Raw genomic sequence first — 21,978 nt, forward strand, 5'->3', positions numbered from 1 at the left:
GTGTCTGGGGAGGGCCTTCTCGACATCTCCAGTCTAAATCCAAATGTTCCCCCACCTCCAGGCAGCCCTCCCTGCTTGCTCTTGCCCTGGGAGGAGATGTATCATCCACATGGCCTCCTCTTCTGGAAGAGGCTTCCCAGGCCCCCCATCCTATTGTGTTTGATCTTATGAGTATGTGCTCTCCCTGCCAGTGAGACTGCCGCCTTCTCCTTCTGTATCTGTCCCACTTGTCATGTGGGGTACAGGGAAGAACCTGACAAATGCCTGGTGTATTTTTCTCCACAGCTTTGAGAAGATGGTCAGTGGCATGTACATGGGGGAGCTGGTTCGAATGATCCTGGTCAAGATGGCCAAGGAGGGCCTCTTATTTGAAGGGCGGATCACCCCAGAGCTGCTCACCAAAGGGAAGTTCAACACCAACGACGTGTCAGCCATCGAAAAGTAGGTGCCACCCCTCGGAGCCTTCTGGGGGTGGTGGAGGGAGCGACAGGCCTCCTGCTCTGGTGGGCCTTTCCCGCAGGGGGGCCAGGTGTTTTCAGGTCACTCTCCCCTCACTCTTAGCTGACCCAGCCTGGGCCGGTCTCCTCACGACTTAGTTGGTGGCAAATGCTTCACGGGTGATTTTCCTATTAAGTTACAAAAGCAGCCTACCTCCTCCCCCATCTCCCCTCACTGTCGCTCTGTCTCTCTGTCTTTCAAGATAAGATGAGAGTCCAGGAAGCAGATGATTCTAATGGGGAGTAAGGAGCCCAGTGAGCCCAACCTTGGGCTCTTGTTGGGAATTCCCCCTTTGGTATACCATGACCTTCTCCAGATTGCATTCCTGGGAGCCCTGGAGACCTCAAGACGATAATGGGTATTTCCTGAAAAAAGGGTTCTGTGGCCAATAGGTTTGGGAAATACTGCACATTTTTAAGAGTTTACAGTACTTATTAGCATACTAAAGAAACCCCATTTCACTTTGGTTAATGTTTTCCAAACTTCTTTTGTGCCTGAAATCCACCCTCTCCCCTAGTATAAACTCTTTCGAGGAACAACTGTTCACAGCTAGAAGTGTTCCCTGGCATATAAGTTTGGGAAACACTGGTTATCAGCTGAGACAGGACAGATAGCCTCAGAAGGACAGAGTCCCACCAGCAACCTTACTGCAACCTCTTGGCACCAAATAAGAAACCCAGGAATTCTTGGCCTTGGCTGTTGGTCAAGTACCCTCACCAAAAAGGTAAATTTGATCACAGTGGTATTCGAGGTTGTCAGGTGCCTTCAGATCTAAGGGACTCTTGTGGCTCCTTCTGTTTGCCACCAGCTTCTATTTCTGGTTGAGGTGAGTCCATCTGTGCAGCCGATGTGAGGGCATCTGATAGGAGATAAGCCTACCTTGCTGCCCTCCTGGGTGCTATGTCCTGGAGATGCCATTTCATCTCTGCCTGGAGCATTCTTCCCACGTGCCTCCTCATGGTCCTGGAAAGTCAAATGGAGCCACTGGCTTCCTAGCGCTGGCTCCTAGGAGAAGATATGCATCAGCGGTCTTTATGGTTAGATAAGGAGGCTGGCAGAAGTGGGGAGAGGTGGGGAGTGGGTTCTTCTGCTGATGATTGTGCTAGGGTTTATCCTAGGACACTTTCCGTCAGGAGCGGTGTGTGCAAAGCTGCAGTGAGCAGGGAGCTGCATCACCAAGGGTGTTTTTTGGTTTTTGTTGTTGTTTTTTTTTTTTTTTAGAAAAGTTGTAAGTTAACAGAAAAATCATGCAGCGAATACAGAGTTCCCACATAATTCCCCTCACACACAGCGATTTCCCTATTAGTAACAGTCTGCATTGGGGTGGTACCCTTTGTTACAATTGATGAAACAATATAGTGTAACTCTACTATTAACTATAGTCCACAGTTTACATAAGCGTTCACTGCTTGTGTTGTGCCGTTCCATGGATTTTTTTGAAAAAACTTTATTCTAGTAACATATACAACCTAAAATTTCCCTTTTTAACCACATTCAAATATATAATTTACTGCTGTTAATTATGTTCACAGTGTTGTGCTACCATCACCACCATCCATTACCAAAACATTTCCATTGTTCCAAACAGAAACTCTGTACATTTGAACTCCCTTTTCCCTATCCCTACCCCGTCCCCTGGTAACCTATATTCTAGATTCTGACTCGATGAGTTTGCTTATTCTAATTATTTCATATCAGTGAGATCATACAATATTTCTCCTTTTGTGTCTGGCTTATTTCACTCAGCATGATATCTTCAGGGTTCATCCACGTTGTCAGTGTATCAGAACGTCATTCCTTTTTATAGCTGAATAATATTCTATTGAGTGTAAAATCCGCATTTTGTTTATCAACTCATCTGTTGATGGACACTTGGGTTGCTTCCATCTTTTGGGAACTGTGAATAATGCCACTATGAATACCAGTGTCCTGCACCACTGAGGTTTGAACATCTTCTCAGGTCTCCTGGTCAGCCATGGGGAAGGGAGGGGAGCAGAAGGTCAAAGCAGAAGACTTTGTCTTCAAAGTCATTGACAAAATCAAGACATGCCCTTCTTCCTCTCAGCCTACTTTTAGTCTTGGCTCGCTGGTTAACAAGAAACACAAACTCTCTCTTGGCAGCTCAAGAAAGCGTGTTTATTGTAATAAATGCTAGCTCAAAAAACCTGTTTAAAAAATCATTGTATAACGGCAGATGTTTGAAGCATTCCCTTTAAAATCAGGAACAAGAGAGTATTACCAGTTTCTGTTAACCTTGTGCTGGACGTCTTAGCCAGTGTTAAAAACAGAAAACAAAAACAAACTAAATTTTTAAAAACAAAACAAGAAAAAGAAATTAAGGGCTTGGGAATAAAAAAAAAGAAGTAAAACTGCCATTATTTGCAAATGACAATTGTCTATATGGGACATCCCCAAAATCTACAGACAAGTGAACAAAATAACATTAGCAAAACATCTGGGGATAATATACAAAAGTCAATTGTATGTCTATATGTTGGCAATATTTAAAATGTGTGTGTATACACACATATACATATATGTTTTTAATTAAACTTTAAATTTTAGAATAATTTTGGTTACAGAAAAGTTACAAAGGTAGCTATAGAGTTCCTGTATATCCTGCACCGTTTTCCCAATTGTTAACATTTTACATTACTACGTACATTTTAAAAGAATGTATATATTTAAAGACACCATTTACAATAGTAACAAAACTATGAAGTACCTCAGAATGAATCTAACAAAAGATATGCAACACCTATATGCCGAAAACTTAAATTTGACTGAAAAACATTGAAGAAGGACATGTAACTCACAGGGTCAACTCACAGACCCCCAAAGCAGGAAATTCCCCCAGGCCTCATGAGCACTGGGGTGGGGGCAGTTCGTTCTCCAACTTTCACAGTGGCCATGTGATTTCACTTCTTCACCTCTCTCTATGCGCCTGGCTTGTTATAACTCAGCTTTGTACAGTTTTTCCAGTTGCCCTGTATTTCTTTTGGAAAAGAATCCTTCTTGTGCTCTTCTCAAGCATTTTACTCTCTGAGATCCAGTATCTTTCAAACCTCAGTGCTTTTCATCGTCTTTTATGGTCTGTCTTGGTTTGCTAGGCTGCTATGACAGTACCACGCAATGGGTTGACTTAAACAGTAGGAATTTATTGTCTCAAGATTTCAGAAGATAGAAGTCCCAAATCCATGCATCAGTAAGACTATGCTTTCTCTCCAAATTCTGGAACATTCTGGGGCTGCTTTGCTGTGATCCTTGGGGCTGTTTGGCTTGTATCTCTGTCTCCCATCACACAGTGATCTCTTTCTCTTTGTGTCTGCTTTCCTGGGTTTCCACTGACTTCTGGCTTCTAACTGGGTAGTCTTCTCCAACCTCTGGTTTCTGGTTTCTTCTCTATAAGGCCTCCGTTAGTGTATATTAAGACCCACCCTCGTTCAGTTGGGCCCCACCTTAACTAAAAATAACATCTTAAAAAGGTCTTAGCTACAATGAGTTCACACCCTCGGGGCCACAGATGAGGAGTAAGACTATGTGTGTGTTGGTGGACATGACCCAGTCTACCATGTGGTCCTGACAGTATCCTCTCTAACCTCACAGGAATAAGGAAGGCCTCCACAATGCCAAAGAAATCCTGACACGCCTGGGAGTAGAGCCATCTGATGACGACTGTATTTCGGTCCAGCACGTGTGCACCATTGTCTCATTTCGCTCTGCCAATCTGGTGGCTGCAACGCTGGGTGCCATCTTGAACCGCCTCCGTGATAACAAGGGCAGCCCCAGGCTGCGGACCACGGTTGGTGTCGACGGGTCTCTTTACAAGACACACCCACAGTGAGTCTGCCCTTTGCTATAATTGGTGCTCAGTACCCATCTGGGCTAAGGACCTTCTCCAGAGGTCAGGCTTTTGCACCCAGTGAACAGTTGTTGGCAGAAAGTCCAGATGACATTTTAGTAATAATCAGCCCAAATAACCAGTACGATGCAGCCAGTAATTCCAGAGGAGAATGCTGGTGATTCCTATGTTGATGATAACTGTTCCTTCGTTATCGATCTGAATTTTAAAATGTGCATTGCCTCCTTGAGAGGGATCTGGTCCTCAGTTGATTCTCGCCCATGTTGCTTCAGCACTCCAGGATCACCTTTGCTTATTTTACAAGTTTTGGTAGAGATTTCTATAGTTGCCAGAAATGCTGGCTGGAATGTGTCTGTATTTTAAATTCTCTAGCTTGTCCACATTTCATCAGTGATCTTCATTCTTATTATAGCTTGGGACATGGCTTCTCTGCACACATTTTTGTTTTAGAAACTCCTAGTAAAATTCCCAAAACTCTCAGGTATTACTTGTTAAGATAGGAACTTGTTGACACTTTGAATGAGAGAGCGAGAGAGAGGTGAAGCTGTAAGTGGTCCACATCCTCCTCCCTCGTGAATGAAGAGGGACTTGACCATGCCACCTTTTTGTCTGTACCTTAGCCAGTCCCCGGGCTGACTGATATTAGCATCAAAAACTTCTTGCTGTCAGAAAGAGCATGGCTTATATCTTTATAAAAGGCTGAAGGTAAATTCTAAGTCTTTGGTAAGTTTTAGTAACCGCCGATGACATGACTTTGTATAGAGCCTAGGTTACCTCCCACTGTCTATCTAACGAGCATGTAAAGTGGCCTTGTGGATACTGGATTTTCATACTCAGCTCTAGCGACACGTAAACAAATGTTGACTTAAATTGAAATTGTTCTGAGTTACTGAGCAGAGAGGGTATGAGCTAGTTAGAAGTTATTTTCTTCCAGACTAGGATAATTAGCATATCTATGGTTCATAATTTTAGTATTACTTTGTATGCTTAAAGTATTTGTGAAATTCTTTTTACAAAATAAATAAACCTAGCCAGCCATCTTTATTTTTGGGGGAATTTCTTGGCTAATTTTTGGAAAGCTAGGGATTTGCAACATCACATTTTTAAAAAAAATGATTACTCTGATTAAATGTTGCTTCTCTCAGAAGTAATATATTTCCAATACAGAAACTTTAGATAGTTCAAAAAGTGACAAAGAGAATAGAATTCATCCTTGATCCCAGCCCCTGGAGTTGACCTCTGTTAACATTTTGAGGTACATTTTCCTCAACTGTTTCTTTTGGTGAGCAGCCTTCCTTTTCGTCTTCCTCTGTCTCACTGGGTCTTGTTCTAAAGGCTTCTTCTAGCTCGTAACAGATGTCCAGACTCTTGGGGAGGGAGGGCAAGGCCAACTCAAAGTAAAAAGCAAAAGAGATTATTTATTGAGCCCTTATACTCAGCACCAGTTACCAACCTAAGCATTTTAATGAATTCATTGAGTTTGCACCCCATCACTGTCAGCCAGATACCATCATCCTTGTTGACTCCAAAGTTAAGTAATGGCTCAAGATCACCTGACTTGGAAATGCTGGAGCTCATGCTTGTTTCTGGATTTTCAAACATTGTGTTCTTGACCACTGAGTTGTATTATCTCCTTGCCATGTGGAGGACAACATCTCCTTTGGACCCCAATTTTTTTCTATTTGATACTGATATAATAATTATAATCCTTTCTTTTTAGATGTGGTTATATGGGCAATTTCATTTTTCCTTTTTTACTGTCTACATTTGCTTTTTTTTTTTTTTACAGTGGGTGTATATGATTTGTGCAATGAAAAAAATAAGTGTAGAAAATGGAATAAGTGAGAAAAGAAAGGGGCACCAGAGGGCCTTGACAGCTGGCTCAGTCCAGCTGTTGCGGCATGTCCATACCCTACCCCACCCCCCAGGTATTCCCGGCGTTTCCACAAGACTCTGAGACGCTTGGTGCCCGACTCCGACGTGCGTTTCCTCCTCTCGGAGAGTGGCAGCGGCAAGGGGGCTGCCATGGTGACTGCCGTCGCCTACCGCCTGGCCGAGCAGCACCGACAGATACAGGAGACCCTGGCCCACTTCCACCTCACCAAGGAGATGCTACTGGAGGTAAAGAAGAGGATGAGGGCCGAGATGGAATTTGGGCTGAAGAAGAAGACGCACGAGAAGGCCGTCGTGAAGATGCTGCCCTCCTTTGTCCGGAGCACTCCAGATGGGACTGGTGAGGGCCTCTGTTGGGTGACATGACCCCCCGCCCCATGCTCATTTAGATGACAGAGTCACAGAGGGGCTGGGTTGGGGGAGCTTGGATTCTCTGGGGGATGCATCTGCCCCTGGGATATATGATTTGGGCAAGAGCTGGAAACTAACTAAAACTTCCGTTTTCCAACTTTACCACTGACTTGCCATGTGTGTAGCTCCAGGCAGTTGAGTTGCCCTGGTCAGGCCTCCCAGGTGAACTCCACCTCTAAAACCTCATATCCCTGCTCAGAATTAGAAAGGTTCCTAAAAGCAAGAAGCTGGGCCAAGCCCACAGCAGTGAGACTGGTGTAGGTTCTCTCATGAACATGGTAAACCCCAGAAGGATAAACGCCCGATGCATGGCTCGTGAGCAGGGAAGGAGTTCAGTCTGGACCCTTCCGAAACCCTGCCAAGGTGTGTGAGGGAGACAGGGGTCTGGGGATTTCCACACCCAGGCAGCCTGGAGAACAGAATCCAGCCCTTAAGGCAGCCTTGCTGGTTCTTGTGGGGGCTGAGCACCATGGGGAATCCAAAGGGCTTCTCAGGAGAGTCCCTGGAGTTAGGAGTGTTCATGATGGGTACGTCTGACACTCCTGCATTGTGAACCTTCCTCAAACCTAGTGCCTTAAAACAACCACTATTTATTACTGCCCACGGGTCATAGGTCAGCTGGATGGTTGTGCTCATCTGGGCCAGCCTCGGCTGATCTCTGCTGGGCTCGCTCACAGTCCGTGGTCATGGCCGGTGAACCACATGCATCGTCCTCCACCGGCGCCTGGGCTCACTACGTGGTGACAGCAGGGTCTGTGAGGGAGAGCAGGAGCTGGCAAAGCCTCTGCAGGCCTAGGCTGGGGACTGGCTCAGTTGGCTTCTGTCTCCCCTGTTGGCCAAAGCAAGTCACCAGATCTGCCCAGATTTAAGGAGAGAAGAAATAGATGCCGTTTCCCCCCCCCCCATTTAGTTTTTTATTTCTACAATTATAGTTTTCATTTCTAGAATTTTCATTTGTATGTATGTTTTTTCTAATTGTGGTTATAGTATATATTTTTTATATATATATATAAATTTATTTAATTTAATATGTATATATATACTATAAAATTTGCCATAGTAACCATTTTTAAGTGTGCAATTCATCAGTATTAGTTCCGTTTACAATGTTGTGCTATCATCACCACCATCCATTACAAAAACTTTCTCACCATGCCAAATAGAAACTCTGTACCCATTAAGCATTAGTACCCTAATCCCTCCTCCCCACAAAAAGATGGAGTCTAAACTTTCAGCTTTTGATGAGCAGAGCTGCAGAGTCGTATTGCAAAGAAGCATATGAACAGGGTGGGGAATGATTGTGGCCATTTTTGCAAACATTCTACATATTGACATAAATTATTAATGGATCTTGGAGGAACCAATTTCTATAAATTGAGGGAGCATTGTTGCCAGGCTTTCTTACCCTGGTAAAGTTTGTTTGCTTTTTTAGTTATGACAAATGATTTGTATTTTACTAATGTGACTCAAGGCCTAAAAGTATGTGGGGGTCAGTGATTTAGTGCCCTTCCTTCTCTAGGCCTGGGCTGTGAGCAGGAGGGAGGGAGGAGAGACAGGGTTGGCCTTTGAGAGACTTACAGCTTCTCCCCTATGTTTAATAAGGGGAGATTTTACCCCCTTGAAAATCTGGAGCCTTGAGGTTACTGGCTGCCAAGACTGTTTTTGACATTCTTTGTGTTCTTGGTTACAACAGAGAATGGTGACTTCTTGGCCCTGGATCTTGGAGGAACCAATTTCCGTGTCCTGCTGGTGAAAATCCGTAGTGGGAAAAAGAGAACAGTGGAAATGCACAACAAGATCTATGCCATTCCCACTGAAATCATGCAGGGCACTGGGGAGGAGGTGAGCCGGTTCTGCTCGTACACCACCCTGGTGTGTGTGAGGCACACGTGGTCCCCCAGGCCGCCACGTGATGCCCGCAGCTGTGCAGTTAGGCCCTTGTGGCCTGAAAGCCTCGGTGTACCTTTCAGCCATGCCTGGCTTATGACCTGCAGGTGGCTGTGGCTGTGAAGATCCTGGAGAAGGGGGCTTGCTCTGTGTGTGTTGGGTGTTTATGTTTGTGTCCTTGTGCATGTGCACTGAAACCACGAAACCAGAGCAAACGTGAGTAATCCTTCTTTTCTCCAAAAGCTGTTTGACCACATCGTCTCCTGTATTTCTGACTTCCTGGACTACATGGGGATCAAAGGCCCCAGAATGCCACTGGGCTTCACGTTTTCGTTTCCGTGCATGCAGACAAGCTTGGATGCGGTGAGTCTCTTTCTTCCAGGCGTCAGACATCAAGGAGCACTGACACACTGTGGCTAGCTCTCGAGGCCTTCTCCAGTATCGGTTTCATCTCTAGAGGTCTGGACTAGCTCAGATGTCACAGTGGGTTGACCCAGGCTTTATTTCTCACCTGCTGATAGGTCTCAATATTCTTTTCCACTCTTCCTTATCTTCTGGGAAGTCTTCTGGACCCCCAGGCCAAAAGAATCTCACTGTTCTCTGTTCCTTTGATTGTTGCCTTGATTGCAGCACTTTTCGGACACTTAGTTCTTAGCAATGTGTCTTTCTATTCTGCTGTGTTGTATGCTGCTTAAGCAAGGACCTGTTTCCCCCACATGCCCTAGTGTAGTGCCCTATCAGAGGAGATACTTAGTGTTTGTTGAACAAGTGGGGCGGCAAGGGGTCCCGGGCGAGGGCTTGTGAACCTGCTGAGGATTAAGTGCTGGGTACAGCTGAAGGATACAGTTCCTGTCTTCAGGGGGCCCCCAGTCTAGTGGTGGCAGCCAAGCCCTTACACCGTCAGCCCCAGCTGTGGTATATTACACGGGCATATATTCCAGGCAGGCAGAGGGAACCGAGTGTGCGGAGTCACGGAGGCAAGACAGAGCCACAGTTTGCTCTGTGTGTCACAGGTGGGGGCCTGGCCAGGGAGGAGGCCTGAGGGTGACATCAGAACCCACAGGGCTGTAGGCCAGGGTTTAAGGCACATGAGTGTTAGCACTGAAGAGCCAGGTAGGGGCCACCTGCCTCCCTAAGCCAGTTAATCCAGTCATGTTGCTGACTTTGGACTTTTTACTCCTTAAGCTCTTTTAAGGTCTCAGGAATTGGATCCGTAGGAACTTGGTGTTTGCATTTTTAAGGATCTGCATGACTCTCTAGAGTGGTTCACTTATAATGTCACCTTGTACTCCTAATGAGTACGCATCTGTGACAACTCTTTTCCTCACAAAATCATAACTTCAGTCCACTCAAACCTAAAGGGTCTACAGTGTTACTAAAGATTGCATTCCTTCAGTTATATCATCAGCGAGTCCTGCTTCAGGGGAACTGGGTGGTTACGCCAAGAATGGCCCCAGGCCAAGAATCAGGAAATTGGGGTCTAGTCCAGCTCTGTCCCTTGCTGAGTGAACTTGCACACATCCATTGACTTTATATAGCTCATCCATTGACTTTATATAGCCCATCTCCAAATGGGGGTTCTAAACCAGACCACTGTGCGGACGATGAGGGCAGGGCGGGCCTGTGGAGGACGGTGGCTTTTCACGCTTACTGGTTTGTGCTTCAGGTGTCTGAGCACTGGGCCTCGCTATCACTGCTCAGCAGATGTAATGCTTGTGGGAGGGGGTGAAATTTTGTGTTCCTCACTAAGGGTTAATTACACATGGCTCTACTGGTGCTCTTCTTATTTCAGGGAATCTTGATCACCTGGACGAAGGGTTTTAAGGCAACTGACTGCGTGGGGCACGATGTTGCCACCTTACTGAGGGATGCAATAAAAAGGAGAGAGGTAACTATTAAAAATACATATTTAAAAAAATCTTTATTGTTGTAACGAATTCAAGTAATACAGAAGCATGTGACCTTAGTAATAAAAGTCCCCCATGTCCTCATTCTCCCACCAGCAGTAAAACTAGGGTTAACAGTTTTGTGTTGCTAAAGGGTATTATTTTAGAAAAGGTAAAATCATGATTCTCATGCAAATTGAAAAAGAGCAAAGCCGCTCCTGAGAGCTGGGCCCTGGTGTCCTCCTGTGGAACAGAACAGTTTCACAGAGTGCTAACATCAGGCACGGCCACTCTAGGACCACGGTGGATTAAGACATAACTAAGACCACCCTGTAATCCTGTCAGAACATTTGTGGAACCATCTCTCCATCCTGGCTAATACAAATGAGTGCTAGGTCTTCACCAGTGACCATTTTAGCCTCGCTGCATTCCCTATGGCTTCTAGATAAGATGTATTAAAATAATCACGGAATAGCCCCGGCTTTCTAACAGCAATCCAGAACAAAACCCCACTTCTTTGAACCCTCTTCCAAATCACCAACAGGGTCCAAAGCCTACAATATGTTCTTTCTAAGACTTTCTGACTGAGGTGCCCCACAGCGCCCCATGGTGGGTGTTCTCGCGAGTTGCAGACAAGTTAATAAACCTAACTTTGTTCAACCACAGGTGTGTTTCTGGTGGTCTTTGGCTGGAGGATACTGACAAAATACAAAATGGAAAAAGCCAAAGATTTTATTAATTCATTAATTAACGAAGGAATTCTTAAGAAGTAAAAATTAATTAATTAATTAATTAATTAAAAGGACAATCCAAAGAGCAGGCAAATATATAGGTCATCAAGAATGCTGAAATGAATGTGTTTGAGATGGCTGTCTTGGAGTACTAATCATTTGCACTGCCAGCTGGCAAATTGTGTTTATTTGTATCTCTGTGGACAAGAATTATTTATACTTACCATCAGTTTTCTATAGCTTTCTTAAAATGTTGTAAAATAGCCCCAAAACAATGAAAGGCATTTAGGCCTTTGGACTCAGCACCTGAAAGGGTAGGCCAGACAACTTCTAGTGTTTCATTAAAAAGACACCTGTGATCTATTTTTTCCCATTTCACAACTATTAATGTTAGTTTATATTCTTAATAGCTTGCTCCCCGTACATATACTAACATACGAGTATGCACATATTTTAAATGGGAATCATGCTGTATACACAATAGTACAAGTTGTGTTTTTCATCCAGTACACTACAGTGTATTGCAGACATGCAGTGTATTACGTACATGTAGACCAACCTCATTCCTGTTCCCACCGCACAGGATTCCAGTGTGTGCCTGACGCGTGGTTTACACAGCCCCCATGGATCTGTGTTTGGGTTGTTTCCTCCCTCTGGCTATTGCAAATCATGCTGCAGTTAAAGGTCCTTGTGATGTACTTTTGTGCACCTGCCTGACTATTTCTGAAGGGCAGATTCTGAGAAATGGATTTGATATTTCCATTTTTCTCTCTGAAAATACTATATAACACTTTGGAGTTTGGCCACTGTCCCTTATCTTTTCTCCATTCAATAATTTCCTCCTGGCTGCCACACTAGTAGTTGGTACCATCTGTAAAATGGGTACAATTTTTCCCTTTATTTAATCTCAACTTTTACATCATCGTTAATAGTAGATGTTTAGTCAGTGAAGTTGTATTTAATTACATTTTTACTAGCTGGTAAGGAAGCTGTTCCAGATGGTGTACCAGTGGCTTTCTGACTGCCGTGCAGCAGAGTGAACTGGCAGGGTTCAAGCTGGGCAGAGCTGTCCCCCTCTAAAGCTGTGTCCCTTTCTTCCCAAAGGAATTTGATTTGGATGTGGTGGCCGTGGTCAACGACACGGTGGGCACCATGATGACCTGTGCTTATGAGGAGCCCACCTGTGAGGTCGGACTCATCGTCGGTGAGTATGCCAGGAGGTCTCCCCCCAAGGAAGGGAAGACGGGAGATTTCCTCCTTTGTGGAGCCTTGACACTGCAGTGTATGGTGTCACTACTGTCTCCTCACCACCTCTGTTCAGAGATCAGTCTTGGACCAAGACTGCAGGGCTCTCCTGGGGCCTTCCTTCCCCCAGCCCTCCTGTATACTTCACGCTGACTGTGAGCTCAAGAACTTGAGCCCTTTCTAGGAACAAGGCCCCAAATGGCTCACACAGCTTGGGAGGGTGAGGTGGGGTTACCTGGAGCTGGTTTGGCCAACAGGGTGACAGTTTTGGGAGCTTTTAGTCTCTGGACAGATGTTACGGGTTGGGAGCCTGAAGCTAGAAAGGAAGCAGAGACAGTCTCCTTTCCTGGCAGCGGCCTGGAAAAGGCCAAAGATAGTGGTCTTGGGTGCCCTTTTGCTTTCAGCAGCCACTATTGGTGAGTGGTCCCAGCCACTGAAGTGGGTTGCAGGGGGATTATCTGTGGGCTCTGCAGGTTGTTCTGTTATATTCCAGACACATCAGGGGTCTCGCCCTACAGCGTACATCATTCCTGAAGCATACTGATTTGGGCTGTGAGGAAAACATTCACCCAGTTGGTCCTGCTCCTGATGTCAGGGTGCACACCCTACCTGGATGGGGAGGCTGTCACTCCTGCTGGGCACACCATTTGCTGAATGTCTTAGAGATTGGGGTGAGGCCCCGTCAGGCTGCCCTCCTGATGCTAGGAAGACTTTCCATTTGTTAAACTATTTTTGGTTTCTATTGAAATTTGGAATGATTGGAGAGTAGCTTCAGGTTTGTTTCATCTTTTCTTTTGCAAAGGTCTCTTTCTCCACCCAGCCACGCCCTTCCTTCTGTGAATGGTTTTAAGTATGAAATGCAAAGCTAGAGTGACACAGCACATTCTCCTCCTCCTTTCAAGGCCTCACCTTCCCGCCTGGGAGGTCAGGCCCACTCAGTGCAGCCTGATTAGATATTCTTGGCATCAGTTGGGGTGGAGGTTCTCCACGGGTGGCAGCTACAAGTTTCCCTTCCTCCATCCCTCAATCTCTTTGCTCGGAACTCCTATGGACAAGAAGTTTGGTTTTGGCTTTCTTTGCCCCCCATCCATCACCACCACTTCTGGGGTCCCTCTTCTTTCACTTTTATTATCTTGAATGGAAAGGAACTGGGAGGGAGAGGAAAAAATCCCCAGAAAAATCCAATTACTCTGCCAGAAGTATCTGTGAATTCTACTTGAGTTTTCTTTAAAGGGAATGAAAATGACTTAAAGAGCCCTTTTGCTCTGACGGCCACTCCCCTGCTTCTCACTGTCTAAGGAATAATACGTCAGGAGGCGTTTGCCTCAGACAAAAAGGTGGGGGTGGGGAGTAGGAGAGGTAACAGTATTATTGTGTGCCCCTAATGATGTTAAAAAGATGACCTGTATCCCACCTAAGATGGGTCGATGGTGCTCTGGGGCCTTGCTATTGAATGTGTGCTCCATGAACCAACAGCATCGGGCATCAGCTGGCACTTGTTAGAAGTGCAGAGTCTCAGGCCTCCTGATTCAGGATGTGCATCTCAGCAAGCTCGCCAGGGTGATTCGTGTGCACTTTAAAATAGCTGTGCTCAGGAATCATTGGTTAGTTGTTTGGATGGCTTTTTATTTGCAGTCCTTTCAATGAGACAAGTCCAGTGATTACAAGCTTGGATGTCATAGCAATTAAAACTGCTGTAAAAGTTTCAGAACCTTACTCTTGATTTCTATATTTATCTCCTCGTGAACTGGGACAGCAAATAGTTCATGGTCCAGCCCCAGTACTTTGTGTGGCCTTGCCCTAGAGGGTCCGGGAATGGGAAACACAAACCATTTGCCTAATTGCATGTGTGCAGTGTGTGCATGAGCCCAAGAAATGTTCATTTTTCTCAGGAGAATCATCAGGTTTTCAAAGAGGTCTGTGAGACCAAAGTGGTGAGGAACCATGGGCACAGGAGGATACACCTGAACTGCTCAGGATACTGTCCATCCCTAAATTACTGTGGGATTCATTCTGAAACATGTGGGAGAGTTTACTGAACAGGCTTAGTCCATGACCATCTTTAATAATAAAAGATAAGCAGGTATCTGTGGTGCAATAGTAGACAACCATGGTGCAATAGTAGACAACCACAAGGTAATATATATATATATATATTCTCCTAACCTGAATAATACTACCTAAGCCTCCACCATTGAATACGCGTTTCTTTGTTGTAAAATCATCCCCTATTAAAATAAATAGAGCCTAGGACGGGTTAACACCCTAGGCTCTCAGCACTGATGCCTTAGTATAAAATAAGTTCATCAGATGCTCTCTGGATGGTTTCATTCAGATATTCCTTTTTCATTGGAGGTTCTCCTGAAAACATTGGGAAAAAGAAACTTACTTGGTTCATTTAAAAAACGTACCCCCACATCTGTGGAATCACAGGTGCCAGGTCCCTGTTTGATACTCCCGAGCATGGAGGCGTGACACCCATTTCCCCTCCTTGTGTGTTTCAGGAACGGGCAGCAATGCCTGCTACATGGAAGAAATGAAGAATGTCGAGGTGCTGGAGGGGAACGAGGGGCGAATGTGTATCAACATGGAGTGGGGTGCCTTCGGGGACAACGGGTGTCTGGATGATATCAGAACAACCTATGACATACTGGTGGATGAATATTCTTTAAACTCTGGGAAACAAAGGTGATTCTGCCCAGGGGAGGGGACATATGGGGCAGGGCAGTCAGGAGTGGGGGCATTTGGCTGCACCCTGCCTCTTGCAAAGGAAGAAGGTTATAGTAGGAGGGCATCTGGACAGAGGCGGGAGACTGGCCCCCCGGGGCTCCTGCTTCATTCTTGCCCTTGGCTGGTTGGTCCAAGGATGGCAGGGAATCAGTGAGGACGGGCCCCAGCATGGGACCAGACAGCCCAGTGACTGGTGAATGCCCAGACAACAGGGTGATGTTGGCTTCCCGCTTCCCTCATTGACCTTTTCCATTCTAGGTCTTCCCCATCCTAGAAGAGGTCTTCCCCTATGTTATGTATCTTCCCCATCAAAATAGTGGAAACCAGTTTGGTCAAAGGTTTTTATTTTGTTTTGTTTTAGTGGAAGTAGAACACACGTGACCAGCAGTTGTCAAAGGTCAGGGGAAATTAGGGGTTTGGGGAGGAGCAGAGGCTCTTTCTCAGTTCACCCTTTCCCCAACAGACCCACCTCTACCACCAAATGCTGTTTGGAGCTTTGCGTCTCAGGGAACCTCTCTGAGATGGCAGTGTCCACTCCTCCCAGTGCACAAATGACCCTCGTCTCAAAGCTCCCAGGCTTCTTTGGTTCCTGGAATCCCACCAGCCCCTGCGAGAGTCAGGACGCATGCCCCCAGGGGCAGAACGAAGGGCTGGGGTGGGGCATCCCGAACATAGGTCATTCTCCAGCCACCCTCAAGATTTTACCTTTTCCAAATAGCACCTATTTATCTTTTTCTTTAAATCAGCTTACATTCTTTACTTAAATTTACTGATGGAGGGAAAAAAAAAGGAAAACCAACATTACCATAGATGGATGGCAATAAAAATGAATTTAGTGACAGTGTTATTAAATATATAGCTATAGTATTAGCTAGATACTATTGCCTACCAAAGGCTGTGAACTAAGACTGCCTCTGTTAAAAAGGGAGATTAGTACATGTTAGAAAGGAGTTGAGGACAGATTAGCATCAAACTGAGACTGACTCTTCGACAGAATCAGAAGGGCTGAACAGGAATTAACACACACCCTCTCTGTGATTCAGCACTATTTCATGTTTTTTCTGTTGACCACCTGAGATCTCCTGGAGTATCACCAGAGGGATCTTTCCAGCTTAGGGACACTGAGATGAGGTGTGTCCATGGAAGCATTTAAATCCCTTGTCATTTCTAGAGATGCTGGAGGGCAGGAAATGAAAAAGTCCCAAGAACAGGTTGGCCTCAGGTGTGTTGTGGCCGCCGGGATCCTCCAGCCTGCGTGCCTTCTCCACTGCACTCTGTGCTTGACCTGGGTTTTTGCAAAACCTTCAAAAAATCCAGAAACTTTCCCCTCATGTTCGTCTTGTCCCTTTAAGGCTCAGCCCGGAGACTTGCTTATTCTGCAGGTATTTTCTGCACGTATACTTAGAGCTGATTGCTGTGGTAGGCCCTGGAGATTCAAAGCTCAACCAGACATGCATTCCCAGTCCTCTCGGGACTTTGACTGCATTGGGAAAAGGAGGCAGGGAGTCATGTGTTGAAATAAGGGGAAGGGTGGGGGCCTGGCAGCCGGGCCTGGGAGGGGGCAAGGCTGAGTGCTGGGATGGTATTTAGCCAGGCAAAGAGCAGGGCGTTAGGGGAGGGAGGAGGCCAGCAGGTAGTCAGGCATGAGCGCTGGGCTTGGTTTTGTTTCTTGTTTGGGATGGGTGGAGGATTGCCCAGTCCTTCTTGGTCTCCCCCTCCTGTGCTTCTGCCAGGGGAGCACAGGGCTGGGCACGTGGCCGCTGGTGATGCCCTCGAGGGGCAGTAAGAATCCTGGTGCTCCTGTGAGACCGAGGGGCACAGCCCCAGTCCCTTCAGTCAACATACCCCAACCCCATCCTCCTCCCTCAGGTATGAGAAGATGATCAGTGGAATGTACCTGGGCGAGATTGTCCGCAACATCTTGATCGACTTCACCAGGAAGGGCTTCCTCTTCCGAGGGCAGATCTCTGAGACCCTGAAGACCCGGGGCATCTTTGAGACCAAGTATCTCTCTCAGATCGAGAGGTGAGTGGGGCAGGCTTCCCTGCCAGCTAGGGTTGGCCTGGCCGGTGGCTCTGATGAGGTGACGGGGACCCTAGGTGATGTGTTGGCCATTAGTTGAGGGTGTTCTTGTCCTCTGGAATTCTTAGGCCCTGAGCTCTTGCATATTGAAATCACATAATTTTATTATAAATGACTTTTTATTTGTCTTTTATATTGGTACGATATTGATTTATTTGAGATTATATATGTAAGTATATTAAGTAGATTCTATTTTGGGATAGTAAAGGTGCATTATAAAATACTTGTATTGAAGGGGCATTGACTCTAATAGAGCCAAAACCCGCTAGTCTAGCGCCCCCTAGTTTCATTAGGAAAAGCGACCTGGGACAGCAGCTGAGCTTGGACACCCAGGCGCTGCCACCCACAGCAAGCTGCTTCTCCCTTCTTCCTCCTGCTCTTTCCATGTGAAATGAAAGTTTTTATCCCTACCTTTGCCACCTTCCAAGGGGAGCTGTGCGAGAGGGTGGAAAAGTGCTCTGAAAAAGTAAAACCAGTTGTGTGTATGCACCTTACTTTTATAATGATCATAATGACAAAAAAAATCAAAGCTGCTGGAGCCCGTGCACTGCTTTTCCCCATGCCCGTATCTGTAACCTGCGTGTAAAACCCACTGTGAAGGCAGCGAGCCGTTACAGCAGACAGGCCCAGGAGCAGTGAGCCTGGAAGAACTGAGCACATTGAGCGGATGCCTCCAGAGCTGTGGGAAAGGGGGCTGCAGCTCACCAAATGATGCTGTGGGCTGCTTTGTGGTTGGGAAATAAGTTATCACCCTCTTTCTCATCACTCCAAGTGGTTCAAAGAGCTAAATGTGAAAAATAGGACACTTCTAACTTTTCAACTCAGGGTGGGGAAGGTCTGTTAAAGCACAATTGTAAAGAAAGCTTAAAAGGAGGAGGATTGTGAGAAGATGGAGTAGGACCCCTGGAATCAGCCCCTCACCAGCACAATTATTTTGAAACTTCAGAGGCCAATAGAATATTGTTCAGCATCCAAGGAAGAGCGGGAGGAAAATTATGGTAAATTATGGTAAATACCAGTTAATTGCTCTCTCCGCACAGTGCTTACTGGTGCCCATGCCCTCCTCTTGTGGCAGGCAGCAGTGGGGTCCGGCCCCAGGTGTAGCCTGCTGGTGCCAAAAGAGGACATAAAAATCCACTTCCCTAAGAGCCATGGTGGACTTGGACTGATTGCTGATTATGGCTTTTGATTAGCAACTTCGGATTGCTGGTGGCCCAGCTCTAAGGACGGCCTTTGTTCCAACCTGCCCCAGACAAAGGCAGCGAAAGAAACAGTCCACTTCCTCAGAGCTGCAGAGGACAATTGAAGGACAGCATTTGCTGGGAAGGTCAAGAACATGCAGCTTTGGGAAGCTGTGGAAGAAGCTCCTGGCACCCTTCCGGGACCCTCCCTCATCCCCTTTCCAGGGCAGTTTGGAGCCAGCCTGGGCTCCCTTTGTGGGTCCCTGGCCTTGTTCCAGCTGGGAAAGACTCACTTGGGAACTTCCTTTCGGGTGTGCCCCGCCTCCCAGAATTTGCCCTCAGCAGCTTGAGACAATAAAAGCAGTGTAAGAAACAATGGAGGCAGAGGGCCTGGGCAAAGGCTTACCTGCTTTAAAGCCAGCAGTGGAACAACTGGGAGATGGAAAAGGTCTGTCTCCTAGGGAGTAGAGGGGCTTCAAACTCCTGTAACCAGGGGACCTCCTAAGCAACTAGCAACGCATGCCCAGGACAAGACACAGATCCCGCAGTGACGGGGAGACCCTGCACTTTGCATTTCCCTTGAGACGACCTTCCTCCTAGGAGGCTGACACTCAAGGAAATCTGCCGTATCACCAGCAGGTTACACACCTAGCAAACAGACACCTCAGGGAATAAATCCCAGAGTTAACATTTTAAAATCTGAAAATATATAACATCCAAGAAAAGTTTACAAGACAAACAAGAAATGATGGTCCATCCAAAGAAAGGAAAAACTTTCAGAAAACAAAGACCAGACTGTGGACATACTGGACAAAGACTTTAAAAAAAAATGATCTTCAGGATGCTCCAGGAGATGAAGGAAAATACAGAGAAAGGACTAAAGGATATCAGGAAGCAACAAATGAACAATATGAAAATCTCGATAAAGGGAAATTTTTAAAAGGAACCAAAAAGAAGGGGTTGAAGACCATAATGAAGGAAATGAAAAATCCCCAGGAAGGTTTCAACAGCAGATTGGAGCCGGCAGAAGAAAGAATCAGCCGTTTATGCGATATTATTCAGCCATAAAAAGGAATGAAGTTCTGACACATGCAACAACATGGATGAACCTTGAAGACATAGGGTTGAGTGAAATAAGCCAGACACAAAAGGACAGATATTATATGATCTCACTGATATGAAATAATTAGGATAAGTAAACTCATAGAGTTAGAATCTAGAATGTAGGTTACCAGGTGATGGGGTAGCAATAGGGAATGGGAGTTAAGCCTTCAAATGTTTCTATTTGTATTGATTTTAAAGTTTTGGTAATGGATGGTGATGATGGTAGCACAACATTGTGAATGTAATTAACAGCACTGAAATAAATATCTGAATGTGGTTAAAAAGGGAAATGCTAGATTGTATATATAGTCCTAGAATAAAAAATTAAAAAAAAAAAAATACATGGAAACTCACAAGGCAAACAACAAACTACTATAGTGAACAGTACAATTGTTAAAATATGCATTCATCAATTGTAACAAATGTACCACACCAATGCAGGATGCTAATAATATGGTAGTAGATGGGAATCCTGTATTTTATGCATGACTGTTTTGTAAGTCCAAAACTTCTCTAATTAAAAAAAAAAGAAATCGTGAAGGAAAAACTGCCAAATTTAGTTAGATATAATGTATAGCTTCTGTATGTTAAAAATTTTTTTGGTAAGCAAAGTTAAAAGGTGAGGAGAACATTTGCATTGTATCTGACAAGCTGCAGAGCATGAGGTGGTGGTTGAAGCTCAGGCAGGTCAGTGCTTGGGACCCAGCTGTGCCCACTGGCCACGTGAGAGTTACTGTTTCTCCCAGCCTCGGTTTCCTCGTCATTAAAATAGGAATAATCATATGTACATCGGTCGGCTAAGAGGACATAAGACACCTGTCACATAGTAAGTCCTCAGAAAAGGCCGACTGCCATCATCATCATCATCATCATCATCTCTTTAACTTTAATAAGAAAAACATAAGTACCTCAAGAGGAAAAAAGGCTTTGGACATAATAGGTATTCCAGTATCGCAAATAAACAACTGAAAAACATGGTCATCTTCACTTATAGAGAGGAATGCAGCACAGTGTGATGCCTCTTTTCAAATTGTCAAAAGTTTAAAAAAGTGATCATTTCTCTGGGGAGGGGAGAGGGAAGGCATGGTTTGGTAAATGTGCATGGGGACAAGTACAGCCCATTGCTCTTTTAGAGAGAGAGTAAATTGATAGAACTTTTCTGAAAGGCACGTGGCTATATGTATCAAAAGCCCTTTGACCCAGAAATGTGTCAAATGTAAAAAATCAGTTGGACACAAAGATATGTAAACAAGAAATGTCATCAAAATGTTATAATAGCAGAAAATGGCAAACAACTTAAATGTCCCCAAATTGGCTAAATAAATTATGGTCACCCCCTACAATGGAATACTATGGTAGCCGTTTTCAATCCTGTTCCCAGATAATATTTAAGGATGTGGGAAATTGGTAAGATGTATTAAGTAGGAACAAAGCAAGAGAGAAAACCACATATAAAGGGTGATCCCATTTTGCAAATCATAATGTAACATTGTTTAACGGCATATAGGAAAAATAGATTGGAAGGAAATAGATTAAAACATTAATAGTGTTTTCCTGGGTTTGTTAGGATTGTGGATAGTTTTCATTTTCTAAGTTGCGTTTTTGTACATTTGCCAAATTTTCTGCAATTTCACCTGTAAGGCTTTTGCGATCATTAAAAAAAATAGTCATTTTGAGGGAAAAAACCCATGACCCTCCTCGTGGGTAAGAACAGGATTTGGGTCCATTCCTTCGGCATTGACTTCCAGGCTGCTCTCGTGGGCTCTGCTTCACCCAGCCCCTGCCTTTTGTCCACCACAGTGACCGGTTGGCACTGCTCCAGGTCCGGGCCATCCTCCAGCAGCTGGGGCTGAACAGCACTTGCGACGACAGTATCCTCGTCAAGACTGTGTGTGGGGTCGTGTCCAGGAGGGCCGCGCAGCTGTGTGGCGCAGGCATGGCCGCTGTGGTGGATAAGATCCGCGAGAACAGAGGGCTCAACCATCTGAACGTGACCGTGGGGGTAGATGGGACGCTCTACAAACTTCACCCGCAGTAAGTGGGGGCTTTGGGCTTGAACAGGCAGCACTTCCTGGCCTCTTGAGATCGCTTTATGGTTATGGGGCATCAGGTTGTGATTCCAGCCAGAGAAATTGCTCACCTGGCACAACCAACCAGGAGGCCATGCCTTCAGGGACTGCAGCTCACCTGGGCGAGGTACGATCGGCCTGAGAGTTAGCCTGGGATCCCTGGGAAGGCAGCTCAGACTAGTGGCCTGATATGACTCCCCTTCCCTGCTCCTCCTGTGTCCCTCTTAGGTCAAGCCAAGTCCAGGATGAGGTGGGGAGTGGGGAAGGAGGTAAGGGTGGTGGGCATCAGCCTGGCTAGCCACAGCCTGGCCAGAAGGCTGTTTGGTCAGTGGGTGAGGGAATGGAGGAAAGTGGGGAGGAGGGCCACTGCCTTATTCCCCTGCCAGATCTACAGTTTGT

General features: G+C 45.6%; 1 protein-coding gene across 3 annotated transcripts in view; it reads left to right on the top strand.

Moving 5' to 3' along the window:
* Nucleotides 1–21,978, top strand: part of HK1 (hexokinase 1) — a 76,606-nt gene that overhangs the window by 52,422 nt on the left and 2,206 nt on the right. For all 3 annotated transcript variants that reach the window (XM_037804248.1, XM_037804247.1, XM_037804249.1), the window contains 10 exons: nt 286–441; nt 4,105–4,338; nt 6,289–6,593; nt 8,358–8,506; nt 8,795–8,914; nt 10,344–10,439; nt 12,273–12,372; nt 14,918–15,101; nt 17,013–17,168; nt 21,311–21,544. In XM_037804248.1, coding sequence (XP_037660176.1) covers nt 286–441; nt 4,105–4,338; nt 6,289–6,593; nt 8,358–8,506; nt 8,795–8,914; nt 10,344–10,439; nt 12,273–12,372; nt 14,918–15,101; nt 17,013–17,168; nt 21,311–21,544 — 1,734 coding nt within the window. The remainder of the gene's footprint in view (nt 1–285; nt 442–4,104; nt 4,339–6,288; nt 6,594–8,357; nt 8,507–8,794; nt 8,915–10,343; nt 10,440–12,272; nt 12,373–14,917; nt 15,102–17,012; nt 17,169–21,310; nt 21,545–21,978) is intronic.

The sequence above is a fragment of the Choloepus didactylus genome, chromosome 15 (genome assembly GCF_015220235.1).
Source record: "Choloepus didactylus isolate mChoDid1 chromosome 15, mChoDid1.pri, whole genome shotgun sequence".
NCBI classification, from domain to species: Eukaryota; Metazoa; Chordata; class Mammalia; order Pilosa; family Megalonychidae; genus Choloepus; species Choloepus didactylus.